The following is a 21,923-nucleotide window of genomic DNA, read 5'->3' on the forward strand; positions in this document are numbered from 1 at the left end:
AAAATAAGTGGTTTTGTGATGAATTTTGTACCTGTTCATTACCAGTCTACGCCTGTATAGAAAATGCACAAACTTCCCAACCACTTTAGCTTGTTTGCACAAGGATGGGAAACCGCTTTATTATTTATGTGTCTGCAGTAAAGGCAAGGGGTCAAAGAGAACCTTGCAAAAGTAATGATATGGAAACCAGACTCTCTCCTGTCACATTGTAGCTGAGACACTTTATTCATATAAAGAAGTGTTTCAGCAGGCTTTTCTATCTCTGCTGTTTGAGAGGAAGAGTAAACAATCTTGACAACACCTTTGTTCCGTGCTTTTGTAATCTTGATACTTTCTAAGCAGGTGATTTTGCTGATGTGATAGCTGGAAAATAATTCCAAATATAAAGCCATTTAAATCATGGTGTCATGTACAAAAGCTTTAGATAAAAGCTGTTCTGAGTTCAGTTATTATTAGTCATACGAGCCTCCCAACACCGATCTTACACCCCCTTCACCACACACACTCACAAGCACGCTCACACAAGGCTCACTCTGAAGTCGATCAGCCTGTGAGAAGGCCATGTCCGGATCACATAAGTGTGATTTTTCATTTATTGTACCACTTTGTGAGAGTTTTAGTTATATTTTAGTCAAGGTAACCATTTGTTGCAGTCGGTTTAGAATAATCCAAAAGATGGTTAGGGAAGGGTTGGAAAAATAGGCATTTTATTAGTGGTTGATATTCTGGCTGAATTGTTGCCCTGTTTTCGTCATAGACTTTCTGGGCGTTGAAATTAGATGCGAAGCATAGAAAAGCATTAATTGCTCATCCCTTTACACTTGATTTTTTTTCCCCATTTTTCATTGAAACTGCCAGGATTCAGTTAAGGCTGTATGATATTTTATGATAATTCTGCTGACCAGCACTGCTTTTGGAGAAGTTTGTCATACACCACATATACACTACAGTGTGGTACACCACTGTACTCTCCATTAAATTTTCTTAAAGTACAGTATACTGTGCCATGTATGCTGTCCTATAATACTATACCACATAGTGTACACTGAGTGTGTAGGTATCCAGTAGCTCTGCAATTCAACAGACTAGTCGTTATCAGATGTGTTTCCAGCGGGCCACAGTGTGTGCATTTTTTTAAGATATACACTAAATAACACTGGCAATGGTTTTCAGTTGTGATTCTGAGAAGAACGCAGTGTGTGCAGATGTTTTTCCAGCTGTCCAATACCTAACTCTAGGCCAGTTGTTCTCAGCTTTGATCCCAGCAGGTCTCAGCATGTGCAGATGCCTAAATCTCAGCTGTATCATAGTATGCCAGTACTCATCGGTTATGGTCCTTGGAGGGCACACTTGTGTGTAGGTGTCAAGCTCTTAGATTTTTACTCTAAGTACTATTATGCATTTTCAAAAAGCATGGGAAGATCAATCAGGATTGTTCATTTTTACTCACACGTACACCATCTGGAGCCACTTGTCCGAAGCAGGGTTGCAGCGAGCCAGAGCCTAGCCCGGTAGTGCAAGGCTGGGGGGACAACATACCCAGGACAGTATGCTAGTCCATTGCAGGGCACCCCAAGCAGGACTTGAAACCCAGACCCACTAGAGAGCAGGCATAGGTGGAAACCCCCCCCGCGCCACCACACCCCCATGCCCCCACCTTCATTTTTACTCTTGCTCCATAAAGTGAGAGGGTTCTGCAGCATTGGCCACACCCCCATCCCCTGAGGAAATGGTTGCATCTAGTTAGGCTTATTAAAAGGAAACAAGCAACTCGTGGCACCATTTGAATCTTATTTAAATTTGCTTGAAAGATCATGTTGGGACCACAGTAGAGCGCTCTTTTCACCAGAGTAACAAAAGCAGCGAACAAGGTTGCTCTTTTGGTCACCATGGGCTATAGGAATAATAAAGTTATTAAAACCCACTGTCATTTCACTCCTTAGTTATTACATAAAAATCTGTATTTATCTTTTCTCCACATCAGATAACAATGTTAATCTATTTACTTATTATTTATACAGCCAGGTAACTTTACTGGAGCAATTTTTTTGGGTAAGTACCTTGCTAATACATGCTCACTGCAAGCAGTCAAGCAATCAGTTGGTGTGACATTGATTGCCCTTTATCCTATCAGGTGTCTAAATGTATGTAGTTCTCTATTCAATAATTTTCTTTGCCACATTAAATTGTGAGTCACATGACATTCTATGTTCCTTATTTACATCCCCATGCAGGTGTATCAGTAATGTTATTTGTGTTGATCAAGGCAAGACACATTTGTGTTTAAACTTCACAGGTTTAAATTTAGTATTGTAATATGCTGTCCGAAGTATATGATACACAAAAATAGTACAGTGATGTGCTCTAGCATTGAAAAAATGTTGATACAGCTCTCCATGAAGTTTCGTACAGGTTTACCTTATTATGTCCTATTTGATTAGATATTTAAAGTTATTGTTTATTTGCAATACATGTAGTATTACAGTTTTGAAATGTTGCTATTATGGGTTCTTGTTGAACAGCTTTATAAGATTTTAATGGCAAAACTGTCTCAAAAGCTTAATCAAATTTAATTAAGACGTCAGCTGGGCAAACATACTCAGTGGATCAGTAAGTGTAGGGCTGGGGAAGGCTGTACTAAGTTAAAGTACATAGGAACATACTGTAGCGGTCCACATTATCTTAGGCTGCAGTATCTATTGATGCCTGTAACCCTTAGCTGTTAGGATGCATCTGAAAGAGAGTGGTTTTCCTCTCCCTTTGTTTTTGCAAACAGTTTACTCTCAGGGTGAATGCTGCTGTCAGAGAAACAAATGGCTAGTGGGGATCCTGCTGAAATAAGCTTCATTCAATTATGCCTCCTTTCTTTGGTGAGTAAATACCATCTGGAAAGAAGCATCCTGTGGTTTGAAGCAAGCTTTGACTTTCCACAGTCTACAAGAAAGTAAGGGGTTGTAAAAGGTCCCTGCTGTTATCTAGCTTTCGGTGTATTACTAGGGTGGATTGAGGGACACTAAAAGGAAGCTCTGAAGAAGTTGAGTCTCTTCTACGACTGGAAAAATCTATCTGGTGCAGGGTGGGTAGGGCACTTTCTGTCAGGTTACTGAGATGTTCACTGAGGAGGATTTGGTTCTTTGCACAGAGGCTTTTCTGTAATGAAGCAGGATACACAGGACAATACACTCATCTTCCAATATTCAATCTTATGATATCTGGTTTCTCACTTATCCAGTTTATTAATGCCACTTATCATTAAAGAGTCTCAATTTTCATTTACCTGGTCTGCAGCATCCGGCAACATTTGATCCAACTTGAATAACTTAGACCGCATTTGAAAATAGTCCAACCAGTGTGTGTCACAGAGACCGTGAGACACTTTGCATTGTGGGAACCAAGTACCCACACTCTCACTTGCCTTCTTGCATGATATGGTCTCACTTACATACTCACATGTTTGTATTTGCAGTTGTACTTTAATTTTCAAATTATTTAACTGACAATGAGTTTTTCTATTTCTCAAGCCAGTCCACACACAATCACAGTGTTTACTTAATGAAATCATTATTTTTCAGTTTGTTTACATGCAGTAGACCCTTCAGGTTCACCTTTTTTAAAAATGAAATTTCCATAAATAGCTTGCTGTACCTCTGTAAGACCTAGGAAACCGTTGAAAAAATGATAGCAACTGAAGAAAAATAAATATTTAATTTATGCATTTAATTATAAAGGGTATGATGATGTTATGGTTATTCATTCTACTAGGTTAAACTTTTTCCTTATATTAGGTATCATATAGGATCATTTTGGGGTGAACTTGGAGTTGGAATTTTTCCCTGTAAGAAAAAACAAATGAGTAATTTCATTATCTGTTTTATAGATATTTGTGTCCATTTTCATAAACAAATTAGGACCATTTAACGGTGGGTGAGATTACTGACCATGTCTGTTGCTCAATGAGTGGTGGCCTGAACCTACTGGTATAGAGTCTGTAAAGGAAGAACCAGCAGGCTAAAACAAGAGACCAGTCAACTGCTGAAGTACACTGCAGTTATTAAGGTCACTATTGACATAAATTATTTAGGTATCTAAGCTGATGTTTCTTCACCTAACAGACTTACAATAGTTAAGCTACTTACAATTATTAGTCTGCTTATACAGCTGGGTAATTTTTACCATAGCACTTCAAGAGGTGGGATTTGCATCTGGGTCCTTTTAGTTTAAGGATGTGTCTTGGTTGTCTTTTTAGCTTAACATATTGAGTATCTGTGACAGAGGATGACAAGGAATGCACCTGAATTTATACACAATTTAACATCAGGATGAAGTAATACGTACATATAATTCTGTTATTCTAACAATGTCCTCTTTGAAGGATGTGTGCTTCTGTAAAGTACACATGATTCTGTAAACGACCATACATGAGGGAAGAACAGATATGTTTAATCTTGACTATGAGCAAAAAGATAAATTTTCTGCAGTCCAAAGTTCAGTCTTGCCTGAGCTGTGTGATGCTTCGTAAGTGATGCTCAGCCAGGAGATTTATCAACATTTCCCAGCTGTCTTATACACACCTGTTTATTTAGTGTGCAGTCTTCCATTCTGCTTTCTGATTAGCCAGTCCGTTAAAGCAGCGTGGGCTCTTACATTCTCTAGTAGTTTCTAGGGACTTCTATATTGCCACATTTCATGACCTTTTTCCTTTTATTTTTTTATATATAGTTTTGATATACTTTCCCTCCTGCCTTCTGCCGCAGGCTGATATGGGCCTTTGCCGGCTTAAGGAGGATTTCTTAGGTCTTCAGGAGGACTACAGATCCTAAAATCCAGAGGATGGGGGGTTCAGATGATAATATGATTATCTGAGAGTACTCTATCACTGTCATCTTCAGACACAGAATCACTGAGTCATTCGGTCCTGTCTGTACTGCAGTTTGGGGAGTAGCACCTGGGGGGAAGCACATGGTAACTCTCCAGCTTCCCCAAGGCACTTTGATTAATTTCTGTCAGCCTACAGACTCGGTTTTCCTGAGCAATATCAAAGGAGCATTTCCCATGGGGAGACAATCGAAAACTGCAATTCCCCCAGAAAGACAATTCACTCTGTACTGTTGCAAGAAAAGGGTGTAGAGAATATGCCCCTCTTAGAGAGATAATAAACATTTATTCCTAACAAAAAGTGTGTTCAAGATGTCCCCCTGACAATAAATAATGTATTTTTGCAAGGAAAATGTACAAACTGTCAAGAGTATGAACTGCACGCCGATATCTTGAAAAACAGCACACTGAAGAATGTACCGTGTTCACATCCCTTTGGGCCATTGTACCTGTTTCACATTACTGAGGATTTTACTGACCCACATAGTCACAGAAAACTGAAAAAAAAGGGTGCAAGTGGGATATCAGAAGAAAAGGAAAGACAAAGAAAATAATTGCAGAGGAGAAAGCCCTCAATATTGTGTTTTTCTTTCAGATAAAAAATTCTTTAAGGCCAACAGTTTATTTCACACACACATCATCTGAAACCGCTTGTCCCATATGGGGTCACAGGGAGCCGGAGCCTAACCTGGCAACACAGGGCGTAAGGCTGGAGGGGGTGGGGACACACCCAGGACAGGACGCCAGGCCGTCGCAAGGCACCCCAAGCAGGACTTGAGCCTTAGACCCGAGAGGAGGACCCAGTCCGACTCACTGCGCTACCACACCCCCAACAGTTTATTTCACTGAAGACTAAATGACACATTATTGGTCCATTTGTAGTTGTAGAGTGTCATAATTCTTGTATGCAGCATATGGACAACTACATTTAAAGAACACATTAAAACCATGCTGGCACATTTAGGATCAGGGTCCTGTTAGGCATTTTATTGCTATTAATCTACTATGCTGAGTTGAATTTACAGCTTACTTTTAAACAAGCTCGGCTTATCAGGGCAGATAATTCTTATAGTTTTAATGCTCTGGTCTTCTGGTTTTTTCCTTTTCCTGTCACCAGTTCTACGACCAGTGGCTTGTATTTACACATTTACAAATACCTGTTGCAGGGGGTGCAGTGGTGCAGCAGGTTTCCTGGATCCTGCTGTCTGGTGGGTCTGGGGTTCAAGTCCCCCGTGGGGTACCTTGTGACAGCCTGGTGTCCTGTCTTGGGCGTGTTCCCTCCCCTTGTGGCTGGGTTAGGCTCTGGCTTGCTGCAACCCCATTCGGGGCAAGCAGCTTCAACTTGTGTGTGTGTAAATACCTGTTCTGTAGGTTAGTTTCATTTGTGAGATAGGTGTAAACTTGCATCTGTTTTTTCCATAATAAAAGAAAAATTACATCCTTTGAGCATTTGTGAAACAATGCAAAATAAAATGCTGAACTTTTAGAGTAATAGTATATGTATTCAGTGTAATCACTTATTAATTTATGTATTTTAGCCTTTTTCTGAGGTATAAGTATGTAAAAACCAATAATTACAAAATTATGTTTTTGTAACCAGGTGACAATGCAGGGCTGTTGCAATGATGCATCTTATCTCTTGTTACTTTTTTACTTTGAAAGTTTGCTATTAGCATCAGTCAGTTCCAGTCCTTAGAGATATGCCTATGTAGCTGGTGATTATTCTTTGTTACATTCAAATAAGCAAAAATATTCCTGCAATTTAGAAGGTGGCACTGCAGTATGATGCAATCTAAGTCAAGTCTTATTGATCTTAGATATCAGGAACAAATGAAGCAATTGACAATCGGTTTCACGCAGCATGATAACTTCTCATTCTTATTACAGCAAAGTGTGCCAGTTTAGGAAGTGACCAAATGTAAAGTAGTGGATTTATAGGGTTTTTATTATCAAAATAAACCACAACGGTAACCAACATAAAAAAGGAGCTTTCCTTCCTAAAACAGTACCTTATGGAAAACCATCCAACCATAAGGAACCACTATTAGCCCTTTGTGGTTCTGTCAAGACTCTTTCTTCATGGTCAGTTTAAGAACTTCGGGCACACTTGCTCATTATCTCCTAAGCAGGTACAGCCTGTGTTCCTGGACACCACAGGGGAAATACAGATATATCAATAGAAATATGGAAAATCAGAACTACCACATAGAGCCACTCCCAACCAACTTATGACATGGTGACCTTACTGTTTCTGTAGCTTCTGTTACTAGGACACTACATGGCAGACTCCCATTAATAACACATTATATAGGTAGCCATTTCATTTAAACAAAAAATCCATCAACTGTATGTGATGGGGAGGAACAAGCACTGAATGGATCAAGCACATTTAAATTTCCCCTTTCATCTCACAGATTACCTGCTCACTTCGAAAATAAATGTAGATCATTGAAGGTGACACATTTTCTGTCTCCTGATAGTACCGTGTCAACTCCGATAATAAATTTGCTGCATAATTGGGCCTTAGATTGTCAGGCAGGTTGTCAATGCACATTTAAGAGCTCATAGACACAGAACAGTCTGTCAAATTGCACAAGAGATTAATGGAGTCTGAAGTGAATAGTTCTGATTTAAATATGTGAGGAGAGCAGCTCTGATTTGAGACCAAATGGAGAAGGTTTGAGTGTCTAAGAAAAAAGGTAGCCTGGTTGGAATATGTTAGAAGTTGTCCATGTAGTAGTATTAATATAGGGACAGAGACACTAAAAATGACCATTTATGGTATGGAAAAACAGTTTATGCCTATAAAAAAATAAATATGCACCCATGCACTTTTGATTCTCTTAAGAAGTGACATTTGTACCTTAATTTTCAATTACAAGAAATGTAACTGCAGTGCATGAGTAATTCCAAGTAATTTAACGGACCTATGGAAGCTAGTCGCTTCCAAATTAGTTTGGGTGTTCGGTTTGACGTGGCTTTGTAAATCAATGTTTTTTTTTTTTATAGCTTTGGTACATCAAAACACAAATCATACATTGTATGTATGAACTTAAAGGATGAAATATTACCATGAAATATTTTGCCAGATTTTGATCTGATGGTTGGGTGAAAAAGAATGTCTGGGTTTACACTGATTGTTTCGGGTCACTGAAAATCTTTGATTTGTTTATGTTAGACTCAGTAATCAGAAGAGTGCTTGGGTTGAATAAAGTAATTTGAGCAAATTTCATGCTTCATTTGTAATGCTTGTTTCTGGAGTCAGAATCCTCTTTCCCACCTGTTCTTTATGAAATAGCTCAGAAACGACAGGTTACAGGCTAAAGCAGGTATGAAAACAAAGAGAAAAGCCTTTGTGCATTTGTATTTACACAGCCATATGAAAATCTAGCGTATTAAAAAGAAGATTTAACAAAGAAAGAATTTTTGGGCTAATAAACTGTATTATGATTTTTGCTCTTTAAATTAAAGGTAAATTTTGCAAAATTTCTGATAGAAATTTCATACTCATAGAGATACTTAAGGGAAAATTAAGATGGCCTGTTATTGACTCCATAACCCTGTGAGAAAGGTATTTAAGCTAAATGAGAAAGTGTCACTTGCTTTAAGTATGAGTGTTAGTTAAACAATATAATAATAAGAAATAATAATGCATAGAGCTAGTTAGATCCATAAAAAAACCTGGGGAGTAAGAGACATACTGTTCATTTTATGTCCTTAAGTGAGCGTCCTCTTAATAAGCAATCAGCCTGAACACCTTCTCACTTGAGCCTGCTTTTTCCTGATCACTTGACCAAGTGCATGCATGCGCGTGCGCACGCACACACACACACACACACACACACACACACACACACACACACACACACACAGGGATCAGGTACTGTAAACAAGGCTGCTGTTGTACCCTTGAGAAAGGTATTTATCCTAGTTTAACCAGTAAAAAAAGGAAAAAAAAAGAGTATATTATTGAAAAAAGAGTTAGTGTATAGACTTAAAATTGTTGGCTGCCTTGGGCAAAGGCTTCAGCCAGATAAATAATAACAACCCACCTTGTTCATCTGTCTGAGTTACCCATACCAAGTACTATATATGAAACAACCTACCATATGCTTATTTCTGGGACACATACCAAACACATCATGTCATCTTATTATAGTCTCTTGATTACACACATCAAACACACAGCACAGCCCACTTCAGCCTGCCCTCTGGGTTACAATTACTGAATACACGTTTCACAGTCACCTCAACCTGATGTCTGGGTTAGACATGCGAAACACAGAACAGGATACCTTAATTCTACGTTCTGGTTTTGTCCTCAGTATACACTATGTTGCCCTCTATTCTTCTATGCCCATTTCATGTATTTAATCTTTTTTTATTGTAGCATTTTATCAATATACATAGAATATTAAGGAAAAAAATTACATAGTCATTAAGGGACAGTGCAAGTTATGTGCATTAACTATAAATACCAGTACAGGCCTCATATTAACCAAAGCTACTACGCTATTACATTGTTCGTGGGATGGAGTGCCACAGCTGTGTTTAAGAACAGTTGACTTTCAAGAACATTTATTAATTGCAGTTGTGGTAGTGTTTCAGGGGGCGCAGTGGCGCAGTGGGTTGGACCTGGTCCTGCTCTCTGGTGGGTCTGGGGTTCGAGTCCCGCTAGGGGTGCCTTGTGGCGGACTGGCGTCCCCTCCTGGGTGTGTCCCCTCCCCCTCCGGCCTTACGCCCTGTTTTACCGGGTAGGCTCCGGTTCCCTGCGACCCCGTATGGGACAAGCGGTTCTGAAAATGTGTGTGTGTGTGTGTGTGTGTAGTATTTCTTAATGTCAGAGAGTGGGGGATGCACTCAGCTCCTAGTAACCGCTCTGAGATTTAAAGGGGCGATCCCTCTGCCCACACCCACAAAATTGCAAGTGACTTAGTTTTCTAGACAACACTGGTAAATAATAAGCATGAGGGCTGAGAAAGAATGTGCACTGCTCTACTGGGATGAGAACTAGAGACCAGCAACCATCACCAGGTTTGACCAGATGATAGTGGGAGAAGTTGTTGGGCTGGGATGTACAAAGTCTGAGATTTCTCAGGTGATTAGCCACTTATTTCATATCTTACAGTCAGAGGATTTAATATTTGGAAGTGTTGGAAAAAGCAGCCTATGTGGAGAAAATGTAAAATATAAATGTAAAACATGAAAATATACAATAATTGATTATTTACGCCTGGGTTAACATTCCAAAATACAGTTTCTAAACTTCTGGGTAGTGAATCCATCTAATATCAGTGGCTCATTTCAGAATCTCCCTGAAAGTTTTTGTTTAGAAGAAACAATTTATTTTATTCACCAAAAGAATTTTTATTCTGTTGCATTTTTGTTTAATAGACTGATTGTTGTATGTAAAAAAAGTGATACAATTTCTTTAAAATATGAAATATACGGTATGTCTTTTGGACTGTTGGCACCTTCTCAAGTGTCTGATGTTTTTCAAGCAATGCAAGCAATGTTTTATTCATCAAGGTCCATGAATAGTCTCTCGTTGTAATATTCATGTGTGTTAGTGGCAGATCTAAAATAAAGGCTAGATATTTCATAATTTAGAGATGAGGAACATATTCACACTGGGGATTTTCTCTTTTTTTTTTTTTTTTTTTAGAAGAAACACAGTCCAGCATACTTTTATTATATGACGTGCCCTCATCACTCACAAAACAGCAGAGATGGACATTTTCAAGAACATAGTCTTTCCCTCAAGCACTTACTACCTGAAAACTGTAGACACAGATAACTGCTGTAAGGGGTTTTCTTAATGTGAAGGCTCTTGTAGTGAGGGTTTTCCTCGGGGGGGGGGGGGCCTGTAGTTCTGCAGATGGGAACAGGAGTGGAGAAAGTGAAGTTAGAAGCATAGCTAAGGGGCCTTTGAGCACAGTAGAATTGTAGGGTCTTCAAACACAGCGCTATAGGGTGACTGGTGCAATAAGGACAAGCAAAAAAAAAAAGTTGCAGTGTCTTCAAATGAATCAGTACAAGTCTGTAGTGCTTTAAAACAGTTACGGGGCAGTATGGTGTTCTGGGACAATATTACAGGACTATAAGGCCTTCAGAAAGACTGGTGCTAGACAGTGAAATCTCCCTGTCGGTGCAGGGAAAGGGTCCCAGTACATAAGGATGTAACCCTTCAAACATGGTAATACTGGGCTGTACACTGGAAATTCACTGTAGGGTACAAAGTGGGAAAGGATTATAGAGCCTTCAAACAGTGACAAGGAGCTTCTTGACTAAATGAAGACTAAGACCTTCAAAGCAGGGTTATAAATTGGTCCAGAGTTGGAGACTTCAAAGACTGAAATTTCTATTTAGTGACGCACGTTCTCTGTTACAATTGGAAATTGGCAATGTTATAGAATATCGGAGACAGAAACTTATTACAGTAATCTGAAGATAGATAGAGGGCAATGTTTCGAGGACTCCAGTGCAAATGCTGTAAATATTGTGAATCCCTTAACACTGTGGGCCTGTATTCCTGAGTTAGATAAAATTGTGGACACCTATAAGATGTTGTCCCAGTGACAATCAATCCAGCCCTTTCAAGCCTATGAATATAAATGTAGGACAGAACATTTTAGTGGTAGTCTCTGTATGTGGTCACATAAAGTCAACACCTCTCGTTGGTGCTCAGAAAAAAAACGTAAAGAGTTGCACGGAGGATTTTAAGTGCGTGTCTGAGCATGGTTCTTTACAATATTTCAGAGTGCCTGTGAGCTTTCCTGACATTTAGTGCCACAGTATTTCAAATCGGCCATTCTAAAATATTGTATTTAGAAGTATTCTTCTGATTTGTTTTATGAAATGTCAGCTTTAGCCAGAGAGTGTGGGTTTAAATGAAATAGAAGTGCACTGTAGGGGTAAAGGAAGTGGTTAATGTCTATAGTTTTCTCAGGGATATGGAGTATAACCATTTCTGCAAGGTTAACAACAGACTTCAAGAGTACTATTATAAGCAGGAGTCATGATATACTAGTGTAGAGCTCTTTACCTTTTTCCCCCAACAACAGTTAATTGCACACATGGACAGATTTTGTAAAATAGACTTTGCATTATCATGTCTGTTTTCGGTTTTGTATTTTAATTATTTGTGGTCTATGATTGTGCTTATACACCAAAACATAAGTGTGATAAAAACCAAAACATCACCAGTTCAGTGTAAACAGGAACAACCTTTTATAAGGCTAAATAAGGTAGTGCTTGACCTTTTTTCTTTCGAAAGTGACAGATCTGCCGAAGATGAAGCATGGATGTTTTTAGAAATATCTTTGGCAACGTGCCCTAAAAATGTGACATTTACATTTTTTAGGGAGTAGAATTGACAAAAGAATAAATTTTGACAGAAGTGAGACCAGCTGTAGAGCACAGTGAGGCCTTAATGATCTTAATTCATTGGTTGAAACGTTGGGCTTGCTGGTGACAAGCTGGAGAGATGCATACCTCTGCATTATTGATCTCTGAGGTGGAGAACAACCCGCAACGGAGAATGTGAATTGACTTTTCTTCTCTTTCTCCTCTTCCTGCAGTATCACTGTACATTTCTAAGATTTATTTCTGTGCAGTAGCTGGCATGCTGTAACTTCTCTCTGCAGTTTCTGAACTTATAGTCTTGAGTTTACAGACTGTTTCATTTGGGTTGGAAATCCTGTTCAGTTTTTCATGTTAGGAGTATCTCGTTTGATGATAATTGGAAATCTTCGTCTATCATTTAAATGGCAAGTTGAAGCCCTGGGCCCTTAGAGTACATTTACATTTATTCATGTAGCTGACACTTTTTCCCCCAAAGTGACTTACAATGTTAATCTACCTACAATTATTTACCCATTTATACAGCTGGGTAATTTTACTGGAGCAATTTTTAGGGCAAGTATCTTTCTCAAGGATTCTACAGCAGGTGGTGAGACAAACCTGTGACCTTTGGGTCTGAAGGCAGCAGTGCTAACCCTAATTCCACCAGCTTTCACCCAGTAAGACAGAGAGTAAGAGAAAATATGCTCATGTTAACTGATCTGATTAATTTAGTAAAAAAAAAGATTTTCATTACATTTACTCTGTTGTATAGGCATTGAAATAATGCATTGTTCTTACCAATTATGTTACTGTATGGTGTCACTCATTATTGCTAAGACATTAGACATCTCAGTTATGAGCCAAATAATCAGCAAAACACCAGAAATAAATGATACTCAATATACATACTGTATATTCCATAGTAACAATTTCATATATATATATATATATATATATATATATATATTATAAACATGCTGATAAAATTTTTTCCTGTCTTACAGCTTCCTCATCGTAGAGTGACCTTCTCAACAACCAATCAAACACAGGACCAACACGACTCCTCCCAGCACAGTTATTATGACAGTGGACTGGAAGAATCAGAAACACCCAGCAGTAAGTCATCATCAGGACCACGTATTGGACCCCTTGCCCTCCCTGAGGACCACTATGAGAGGACCACCCCCGATGGCAGCATTGGCGAGTTAGAACACCCTGAAAATGGTAGGAATTCACCTCTGTGTTCAGCTACTTATTATAATTAATCAAGGCTACACAGTGGTGCTACTGCAAGTAGGCATGCAGTTCAGGTCAACTGGACACTTTAAATTGCCTTTAGTGACTGAATGTGTCAATGTGTGGCTGCCTTGTGATGGACTAGTGTCCTGTCTCCCCTGGTTTACACCTGGTGATTTCAGGATAGGTTTCAGATCACCCCGACCCTGACTAGGACAAGTGGTTAATGAAAGTGAGTGTGTGAATTATCAGTTATCAATCACCAATAATGACCTGGAAGAAGTTTTAGAATCACCTCGTACTGTTCTAAACTTACCCTTCAACAGTTTCTGAAAAGTCATATCAGTACTTATCACAAACTAAAAAACAATACACCACTTTTGTCTTTTCATTTTTGCTGCAGGTGTATGTGTTGGCCTCTCCCTGGCCAAAGTGTTGAATGGACATGTTGAACAGTCTCTTTAGGAAGCAGTGCACACACTGCTGTTTTGATATTCAGTAAGGGTCCCTTCCTGAGCAAAGGTGCTTCTATGAATGTTTGATATAAAAGGTTAAAAATTATTTCTTCGTGGAGTTTTATTGGGTTTTATTGTATGTGGCATATCAGTTAGTTGATGTCTATAGAATACTAATGTTTTCATGTTTTATATGAAGTTTTACTGCATGAATGTTTTCTGTTGTGTGCTACAGGGAAGATTTTAAACAGTATTCATGAGTATGATTTCTGCAAGGTGCTTCGGGTGATACATTTCTTGCATCACATTTAATAGACTGTGGTACTAAATGGCAGTTTTTTCTTATTTGGTTTTCTTTGGGATGGGTGTTTTGGAAAATATATTCTGAAATCAACATCATATTAAATCTTGCACCGCTTTATGAACACTACAGTAGCTGACAAGCTTGGAAGGGTTTTTATTTCCATCAAACACAACTGAGCCTTACTGCAGGCCAAAATGTGTCTTGCATATAATAAACATGTTTTTCTTTTTTTTTTTTTTTGAAATTCAGGAGAGCAAATCCTGTTTACAGAAATATTGTTAAAAATATATAAATATTGTAAAGAAATATTCTGCTGTGGTCCTTCCATAGATGTTAAGCCAAAATGATACAGTAATTATTTTCTCAAAACCCAGTTGTGGTTTCTGCTTTATAAAATACAATTAAAGCCTCAGTAGTTGCAAACTCACTTTTGATGTAGTGCTTATCCACAGTCCACCCAAATTTCACTGATGTTTACCGCTAACTGCTCTTTGACATATTTTATTATCATTGTAATTATAATTTTCACTGACTTTCAGGTATGCAGTATACCATCTTTTAGTTATACTGACTATACTGTTTTTTTTTTTGAAAATGTGTAGCTCATCTATTCTGGCTTCTATTCATTTTCCCAGTGACATGTTATACATGTAAACATGCAGAAGCCACAAGTCTCTGCCTCTCTGTAAGATATCAATTCACACTCAAACTAAGAAACTGTAGGTTAAACTTTAATAACAGGAAAATATTTTACGCTCACTCACATTGGTGTCTAAATTACTGTCTAGCATCATTAATCTAACAGAGGAGTAACTTCAACAACATGAATGTGCCAAATTTCTCTTAGTTCATCTATGCAAAGGGTCTAATATGAGTTTATGGAGACTGCAGATTGAGAGAAGGGAGTCAAACTTGTTTCCTGCATGCTCAGTGAAACACATTATCAAATGAAGCAAAACATTAAATTCCCTGTGTTGCTTCCCTAAATCTAAAGTTTCGATGTTGATTTTACAGCCCATCTATTTCACAGAAGTAAAAAAAAGGAAAAAAAAAAAAAACATTGAAGTTGAAGGCCTAGGGCAAAGTGGTTGTTTCAGAGAATGATATCGGTATCTTTTTAATTATGAATCACAAGTTCTCACACTCAAGTTGAAATCTTTAAACCGCATTAAAATGGAGTGTTTCTGAACTGCTTGCTAGTCCTGACAGTCCTCGTGCAGAAGCAGTCAAGGTACCTCTCAAGAACTAGCAATTTAGACCCCTGACTCGGAGATTAAAAACACCCCGAGTAAAGTACTTTGTGAAGAGCACATAGCTTTTTGAGTGTTTGTAGAACAGTGGTGTTCCATAAAGCCTGTCAAGTTGACTACCAGGTGATTTCTTGCCAATTACAAAGAAATGTGTTGCACATTAGTATGGATTTAATATGTTCCTCCTACGTTACTAAATATTGCAACTACCTTGTGGTACATGCTGTGATAATGTCTCACCTGAACTATTTCAGTTCCCTCATGGCCGAACTGCCAGCATGTACCAGCTGACTGCTCCAACTTATAAGAAACACACGCTGTCTGAAACCGCATGTCGCAAGGAGGGTTGCGGTGAACCGGAATCTAACCCGGCAGCACAGGGCGCAAGGCTGGAGGGAGAGGGAACACACCCAGGACAGGACACCAGGCCATTACAAGGCACCCCAAGCAAGATTCGAACCCCAGACCCCCCAGAGAGTAGACACAGGCTAAACCCGCTACACCACCATGCCCCCTTATAAAAAAACACCACTGTACAAATCAAATTCAACCTGCTTAAATGTTCCACATCTCACTTTTTCTATTCTATCACTGATTACAAGGCAAAGCCCAGTTTAAATTCAAAACAGTGCTTCTGCCATTCTGGGATTGCAGGGTTATACTTCATACAACCCTCATAGACACTGTAGACCCAGTCATGATCTCTACACTGTATTTCTGGGTCATCTAACTTTCCCATTTCTCAGTGGTCGTAAATCACAATCAAGTGTTTTTTGTACCGTGGGCCCTAGGTGCAGTAATCTCTCTTCCCTTATTCAAGAAAAGAATAAAACCTCTGTACTTGGCATGTCTCCACTGTTCATTTTAGTCATGTCTCACCAGTTAACACAATGATTTTTACATTGATTGCACACTCCCACAACCATGTTATATACAGTGTATATACATGTTATACAGTAGAAAATAATGTAGAGTGAGATTCTATGATTTTGTTACAATGTAAATTTGTCATAATGTGAATAGGGAATAGAAAACCTAGGATCAACCTCTTTCCAAGGCATCACATTGTTGAGGTTGAATGTACTTTGATACCCTTTTTGGAGTTAGGCTGCTGCTGTCCTTAGGCTTGAAATTGATGCATCCATCGTTATTGTTGTTCCTAGGTGTTTTTGAGCTGACATCTCTCGGCAAATACAGAGTGCCTCCAGATTGCTCTGCCATTCACTGGTGTCTTTAATCTTGAAAGGGTGTGTCCATTGCCGCTGTAATTGAATCCGTCCATCTGGATGCTGGTTGAACTCTTATTTTTTGCCTTTAACTTTCCAAGCATTATCATCTTCATCTAGTCTTTATATTGATATATTCCCCTGGTTGTAATAAATTTGCTGTCCGTTTTCTCTCCACCAGATATTCGGTCCCTGCCTGATGTAGCCATGACTGGTAACTGCACTCAGGAATGCACCGAGTTCGGCCACTCAGACACCTGTTGGATGCCAGGGCAGCCATCTCCCGTTCGCAAGACAAGGAACACCCCCAAACTGTCCACCTTTTTGCCTTACCAGGAGAAGGGTAACGTGGACCGTCTCGGTCCAGGGGGCTCGAGGTTGCCAGATGAGCGATGTGCCAAGGTGGCCAGTGTGAGATTGCTGCCTTCCCATAGTGCTTACTCCTGCAGCAGCCATGAGCCAGGCCAGGCCCCTGCCATAGAGGAGACTTCCAAGAAAGAGATCTACCTGTGAGAAGGCCTCTAAGAGATCTACATGTGAGAAATGCCTCAGAGAGACCTGCCTGGGAGGATCTAACAATCATAATGCTTCTGAAAGAGATCTACCTGTGACGGTCCTTTTTAGAGAGATGACCTTTTGAGAAGTTCTCTGCAAGAGATCTACCTCAGAGAAGGTGTCTAAAAGAGGTCTACCCATGAAAGGCCTCTGAGGCCTGTACCTGTGAAAAACCCTCAGAGAGGGTGAAGCTCCTGTGAGAGATCTGCCTGTGAGACATGTACTTGCGAGAAGGTCCTGTCACCTGTGTAATTGTTGTTTTTGTAGAAAAGCCTCTACCGAAAAGCATTGCAGTGATAAATGGGAGAACTGTTAATTTACAGGAATGTTACAGTTTAAGAGAATTTTAAAGTACATTGTAATTACTTGCGTGAATCTTGTAACATACTGGAATATGGGAAATCTCATTTTTTACTTTTGTATTTTTTTTTTTCTTTATGAGTAAAGTCAGAACTATACATTTCTTTCATTTTTGGACATTTTTTAGAGGGGAACCCTCGGGGATGTAGTAGCATTAAATACAGGAATATATTTATCTGGGTAATAAGCCTTTGACAAAGGAGTTGTCAGTTGTGTTGATAATTGTCCAGTGCTAAAACAACGTTTTATTGCATTTCTTTATTATTGATGATATACTGAAACTGTATTGTGATTGTATCAGGAGGCCTATTAAAGGTGCCCTGATAGACTGTACATATGTCCCATATGGACTCAGGAACAACTAGAATGCACTGGAAAGCAACAACAAAAACAAGGAAATAAGCTGTGTCCTTTGAGAGGGTTACACTGTGTACTGAGGCCTCCCTGGATGATACAAAACCATCCCTTCATTAGCAGTGCATTACTTGTTCATTACTGCACACCTACTTTCATGTAAGTATGTATATGACAGCAAAAAAATGTAGTGTTCTCACTTTCCTTCACATCATTCTTATCTTCAGGAAAGTTCACATCTCGGAGAGGAGAAAAGTGAAACAATCTAATCTTTTCTTATTTAAGCTAAGTCCCTCACTCAAGTAAAAAATACATCTCTCCTTAATGTCAACCAGTACCGGACAGAGGCACAAATAGACTAACTTGTATAAATGTCCTAATTGCTGGTCATTAGAGGTAAATTGTCCAAGATATTGCTCCAACTGGAGATGCTTAAAATTCCGTTATTACTGAAGAGACATGGGATTGATTATATGCTATACGACCATCAACCATTGAGCATTTTTGTTAAGTACAGAGGATGATAGAGACCAACTAAAAGACGTAAAAGGAATAAATGTACATTTTTAAAGTCTGTCAGTGTGATATGCTCTCCTTAGTGACTAATGGTGTAAAAAGAACAAATCAATGACCATCCCTGAAGCAATAACAAAAAACTAGAAAGACAGAGTGAAATGCATAAAAAGAGTGCACTTAACTAGACGTTTGCCCTGATCAAGATATTCCAAAGTGCAAGCTGTCTTGGTCAATATACTAGAGTTGTTTCCAGCTGCTGCTCACGATGTGTGTAGTTGATACCAATTGGTTTGGGACTAGCAAGAAAACTGCTTTTCCTGCTGTTTTCACATCTGCTTTGGGGTGAAATTATGCTTAATCATATCTACTGTGAGTATAGGGCTGAAGTGAGCAACAGATGCACCTATGTTCGCATGGGGCAAATTGGCAATTATTTATGTATTTGTTTTTATGCAACTGTGCTGTATTTTTCTAAAAGATGACAGATTTACAGTTTTGAAATTTTCCAAACTTTCATTTTGCATAATTACAAAATGATGTTAACTTCAGTCACACTGGCATGACTACCAGTAACGTTCAGTTCAGTCACCATCATCAAGTCAAAGTAAAGACCTCAAATTAAAGACAAGGCCTTAAAAGCAGAGCTATGATTTAAGGTACTATGAAAATGTATATTATTTATTGTTTAGTCAAAGGTTGGCCAGCTTTCATATTGATTGTGGATCATTGAAAATGATTTGTATGATTTCTTCGAGCATAACAGTAATTAAAAAAGTGCTTGTGTAGCTTGATCAAATACTTATTTGTGTTCACAAAAAGTTGCACTCATCTTATTCAGGTTATGCTACATTAAGTTCAAAGGAATCAACAATTCTCTTAAACCAAAGAAAATTACTAAAATTAAACATGCATTTTGTTTTAAATTATATTACTTTCTTCACAATGAAAGAATAAAGACAAATTAACTTCTAAATGTGATGGTACACCTATAAATATAGCAATTTCAATATATGGTTCCAATTAACCATTTTATTAATTTCAGGGGAAGACAAAGGTCACTCTGATACACCTGAATAAAGTTATCCTATTTAATTTTTTTAATTTATTTTTTTAAATAAACATGGTTGCACATAATTACATGTGAAGTGAAGGGGGGGGGGGGGGGGGAATTACACTAGCAGTAATTAAACTTAAATCAGTTCATTCACAGCATAATGCCATGAAAACACAGTACAGTAACTGGTTGAACAGTCTGGACAAGCATTGCATAACATGTATGCAAGCTAAATTGTTTTGCCTTCAAGTTGTGTCCCTTTCACAGCCTTCACATTCCAGAATAGTACATGAGTCTAGTCAGCTGCAAATACAAAGTGCAGCCAAGCAGGGTCCAGCCCTCTGGAAAACTGTAAAAGTACAGATAATGAGTGATGTACCTGCATTCAGCACTTATCTGTTAGTTTGGATAACCATTTTCTCGCATCTTTAAACTATTCAACCCAGTTCAAGTGATTAGAACTGAAGATTTGTTCTCTTAGAATATTTCTTTTTTTAAACACAGCCATCAGGAAGACCCTGCTCTGTCATCCTTGCCAGGAGATTGCAAAGAGCAAGAGTACGACTAAAACTCAGAGACTGGACAAACCAAGACAGTAAGACAGGAATGCAGTGCATAAGACAATGACCTGAAAAATGAAGAAAAAGATGATACTGGAAATTGAGACATTTTTATTAGTTTTCTGTTGATAGCTAATGATGAGATGTGGCACAGGTTTGTGTATAAGTGAGTGGTGGAAGTAGCATTGACTTCTAAATTAGCAACGTGACTACTAACTGTGACACAGACATGAACATTTGTTATGTGCTTTTGTACAAGTATGTTTACATATGTTACCAGTTTCAAACGTACGTATCCAAGTCATGTAATGGTTTTGCGTGGATTACAGAGGAGAAATTATACGACTTGTTTCTTGTTAATATTTCATTATTTGTGATGGTTCCAAGTCCAAATCCTTTATTCCATTAAAAAAATCTGCTTTCAGAGATTGTCTTTGCAAGAAGTACATGTTGTCAGCTTAACTGTTGGCTATACGTAAGTTGGGCAAAATACTAGTGATGTAATGTTTTCTGCAAAGATCAATGTACATGCAAGTGTGGCTTTTAAAACTTATGAAAACCTTGTGGCTGTAATTACCTACTGCCCGATGTTTCCTTGAAAGCTAAATATCCTCTTTATTTCATATTTGTGTTGATTGTGAACTGTGAAATTCAATGAAGTTTTTCTTTTACATTTTATTTTATTCCCAGGTGTTCCGCTTTGTTTGAATCAATTCTGCATGTTGACATAATCCGTTGTAATTAGTCCTCTGCCTTAAAGCTTTATAATAAAATGCTTTGAGAGAAAAATCATTTTTATTGAATTTATAAAGTGAATGAATAACTCAGACAGAACATTCCTGAAATGAAATTTTAGTGGTAGTTTGTTTGCCACTGGCTGCATCTATTGTATTTTCCTTAGCTGTGAGGGATAGTGTGCATGTGGTCATTTTGAAATTAGTTGCACAGTTAATTAAATGTGCTCTAAAGGCAAACAAAGATTTTTTTGAAAAATATAAATTCACATACAACAGCCGTGTACTATTACTGATTTATCATTAATAATCCTTGACATTTAAAAAACTCATTTCCCAGCCTTTGAGCAATTCAGTATTAACTTATGCTGTATCAACCCTATATAAAAGCAGGAATCATTCCTGAGGTTATTTGCTGAACTTGCATATTGAAGTTAGTCCTGTTCTTTAAACAAGTTAGATTAATTATATTTATTCAAGCTGAAAACCTAAAGACTATACACATGCTGGCTCATGTTAATCAATAAAACCTTTCCTTCCTAAAGTAATAGATTTTTAATGTTACCATGAAATTTTGTCACCTGATTATGAAAATGCATTGAATATTAAAGGGATTCACAAATAATTTCAATAATAAACACCATACTCAACATATGGCAGCAGTTCAAAGGCAATGCCTGATTGAAGACTAAGAATCAGCTCTCATTTAGCCACTCAGTCTCTCCCACTTGGCAGGAACCTCAAATAAAATAGGCAGATATCCTTATTCGGTCCAATTTTTTAGGAAATACAAGGCTTTGTAAACAGGTGAGTATGGAGACCGCAAGTGGCAGACCTCCACAACTTCCAGCCAACAGTACATGTTTAATTACCTTAAGGGATACTCTTATTTCTGGCAAGAAAAATTTGCATGGAGCCATCTGAACATTCTCTAACTGCTGGAGGGACAAGGAACCTCAATCCTCACTAAGCTACTTCTATACCTCCAGCAAGTCAGTGGCTTTGTTTTGCGATCCCTGAAGTTATGCAATACAGATATTGTATTCATATTTATCATGCCTCATCTTCTGACCTCTACCATGTCACCTGCTTAATGAGAT

At 38.3% G+C, this 21,923-nt stretch overlaps 1 protein-coding gene across 1 annotated transcript in view; it reads left to right on the forward strand.

The window, feature by feature from the left end:
* LOC108934241 (protocadherin-1-like) overlaps positions 1 to 17,372 on the forward strand; it is a 28,755-nt gene extending 11,383 nt beyond the window's left edge. Inside the window, exons 3-4 of the mRNA XM_018751805.2 lie at positions 13,224 to 13,443; positions 16,872 to 17,372. Coding sequence (XP_018607321.1) covers positions 13,224 to 13,443; positions 16,872 to 17,203 — 552 coding nt within the window. The 3' untranslated portion in view covers positions 17,204 to 17,372. The remainder of the gene's footprint in view (positions 1 to 13,223; positions 13,444 to 16,871) is intronic.
* The last annotated feature ends 4,551 nt before the right edge of the window (positions 17,373 to 21,923 follow it).

The sequence above is a fragment of the Scleropages formosus genome, chromosome 4 (genome assembly GCF_900964775.1).
Source record: "Scleropages formosus chromosome 4, fSclFor1.1, whole genome shotgun sequence".
NCBI classification, from domain to species: Eukaryota; Metazoa; Chordata; class Actinopteri; order Osteoglossiformes; family Osteoglossidae; genus Scleropages; species Scleropages formosus.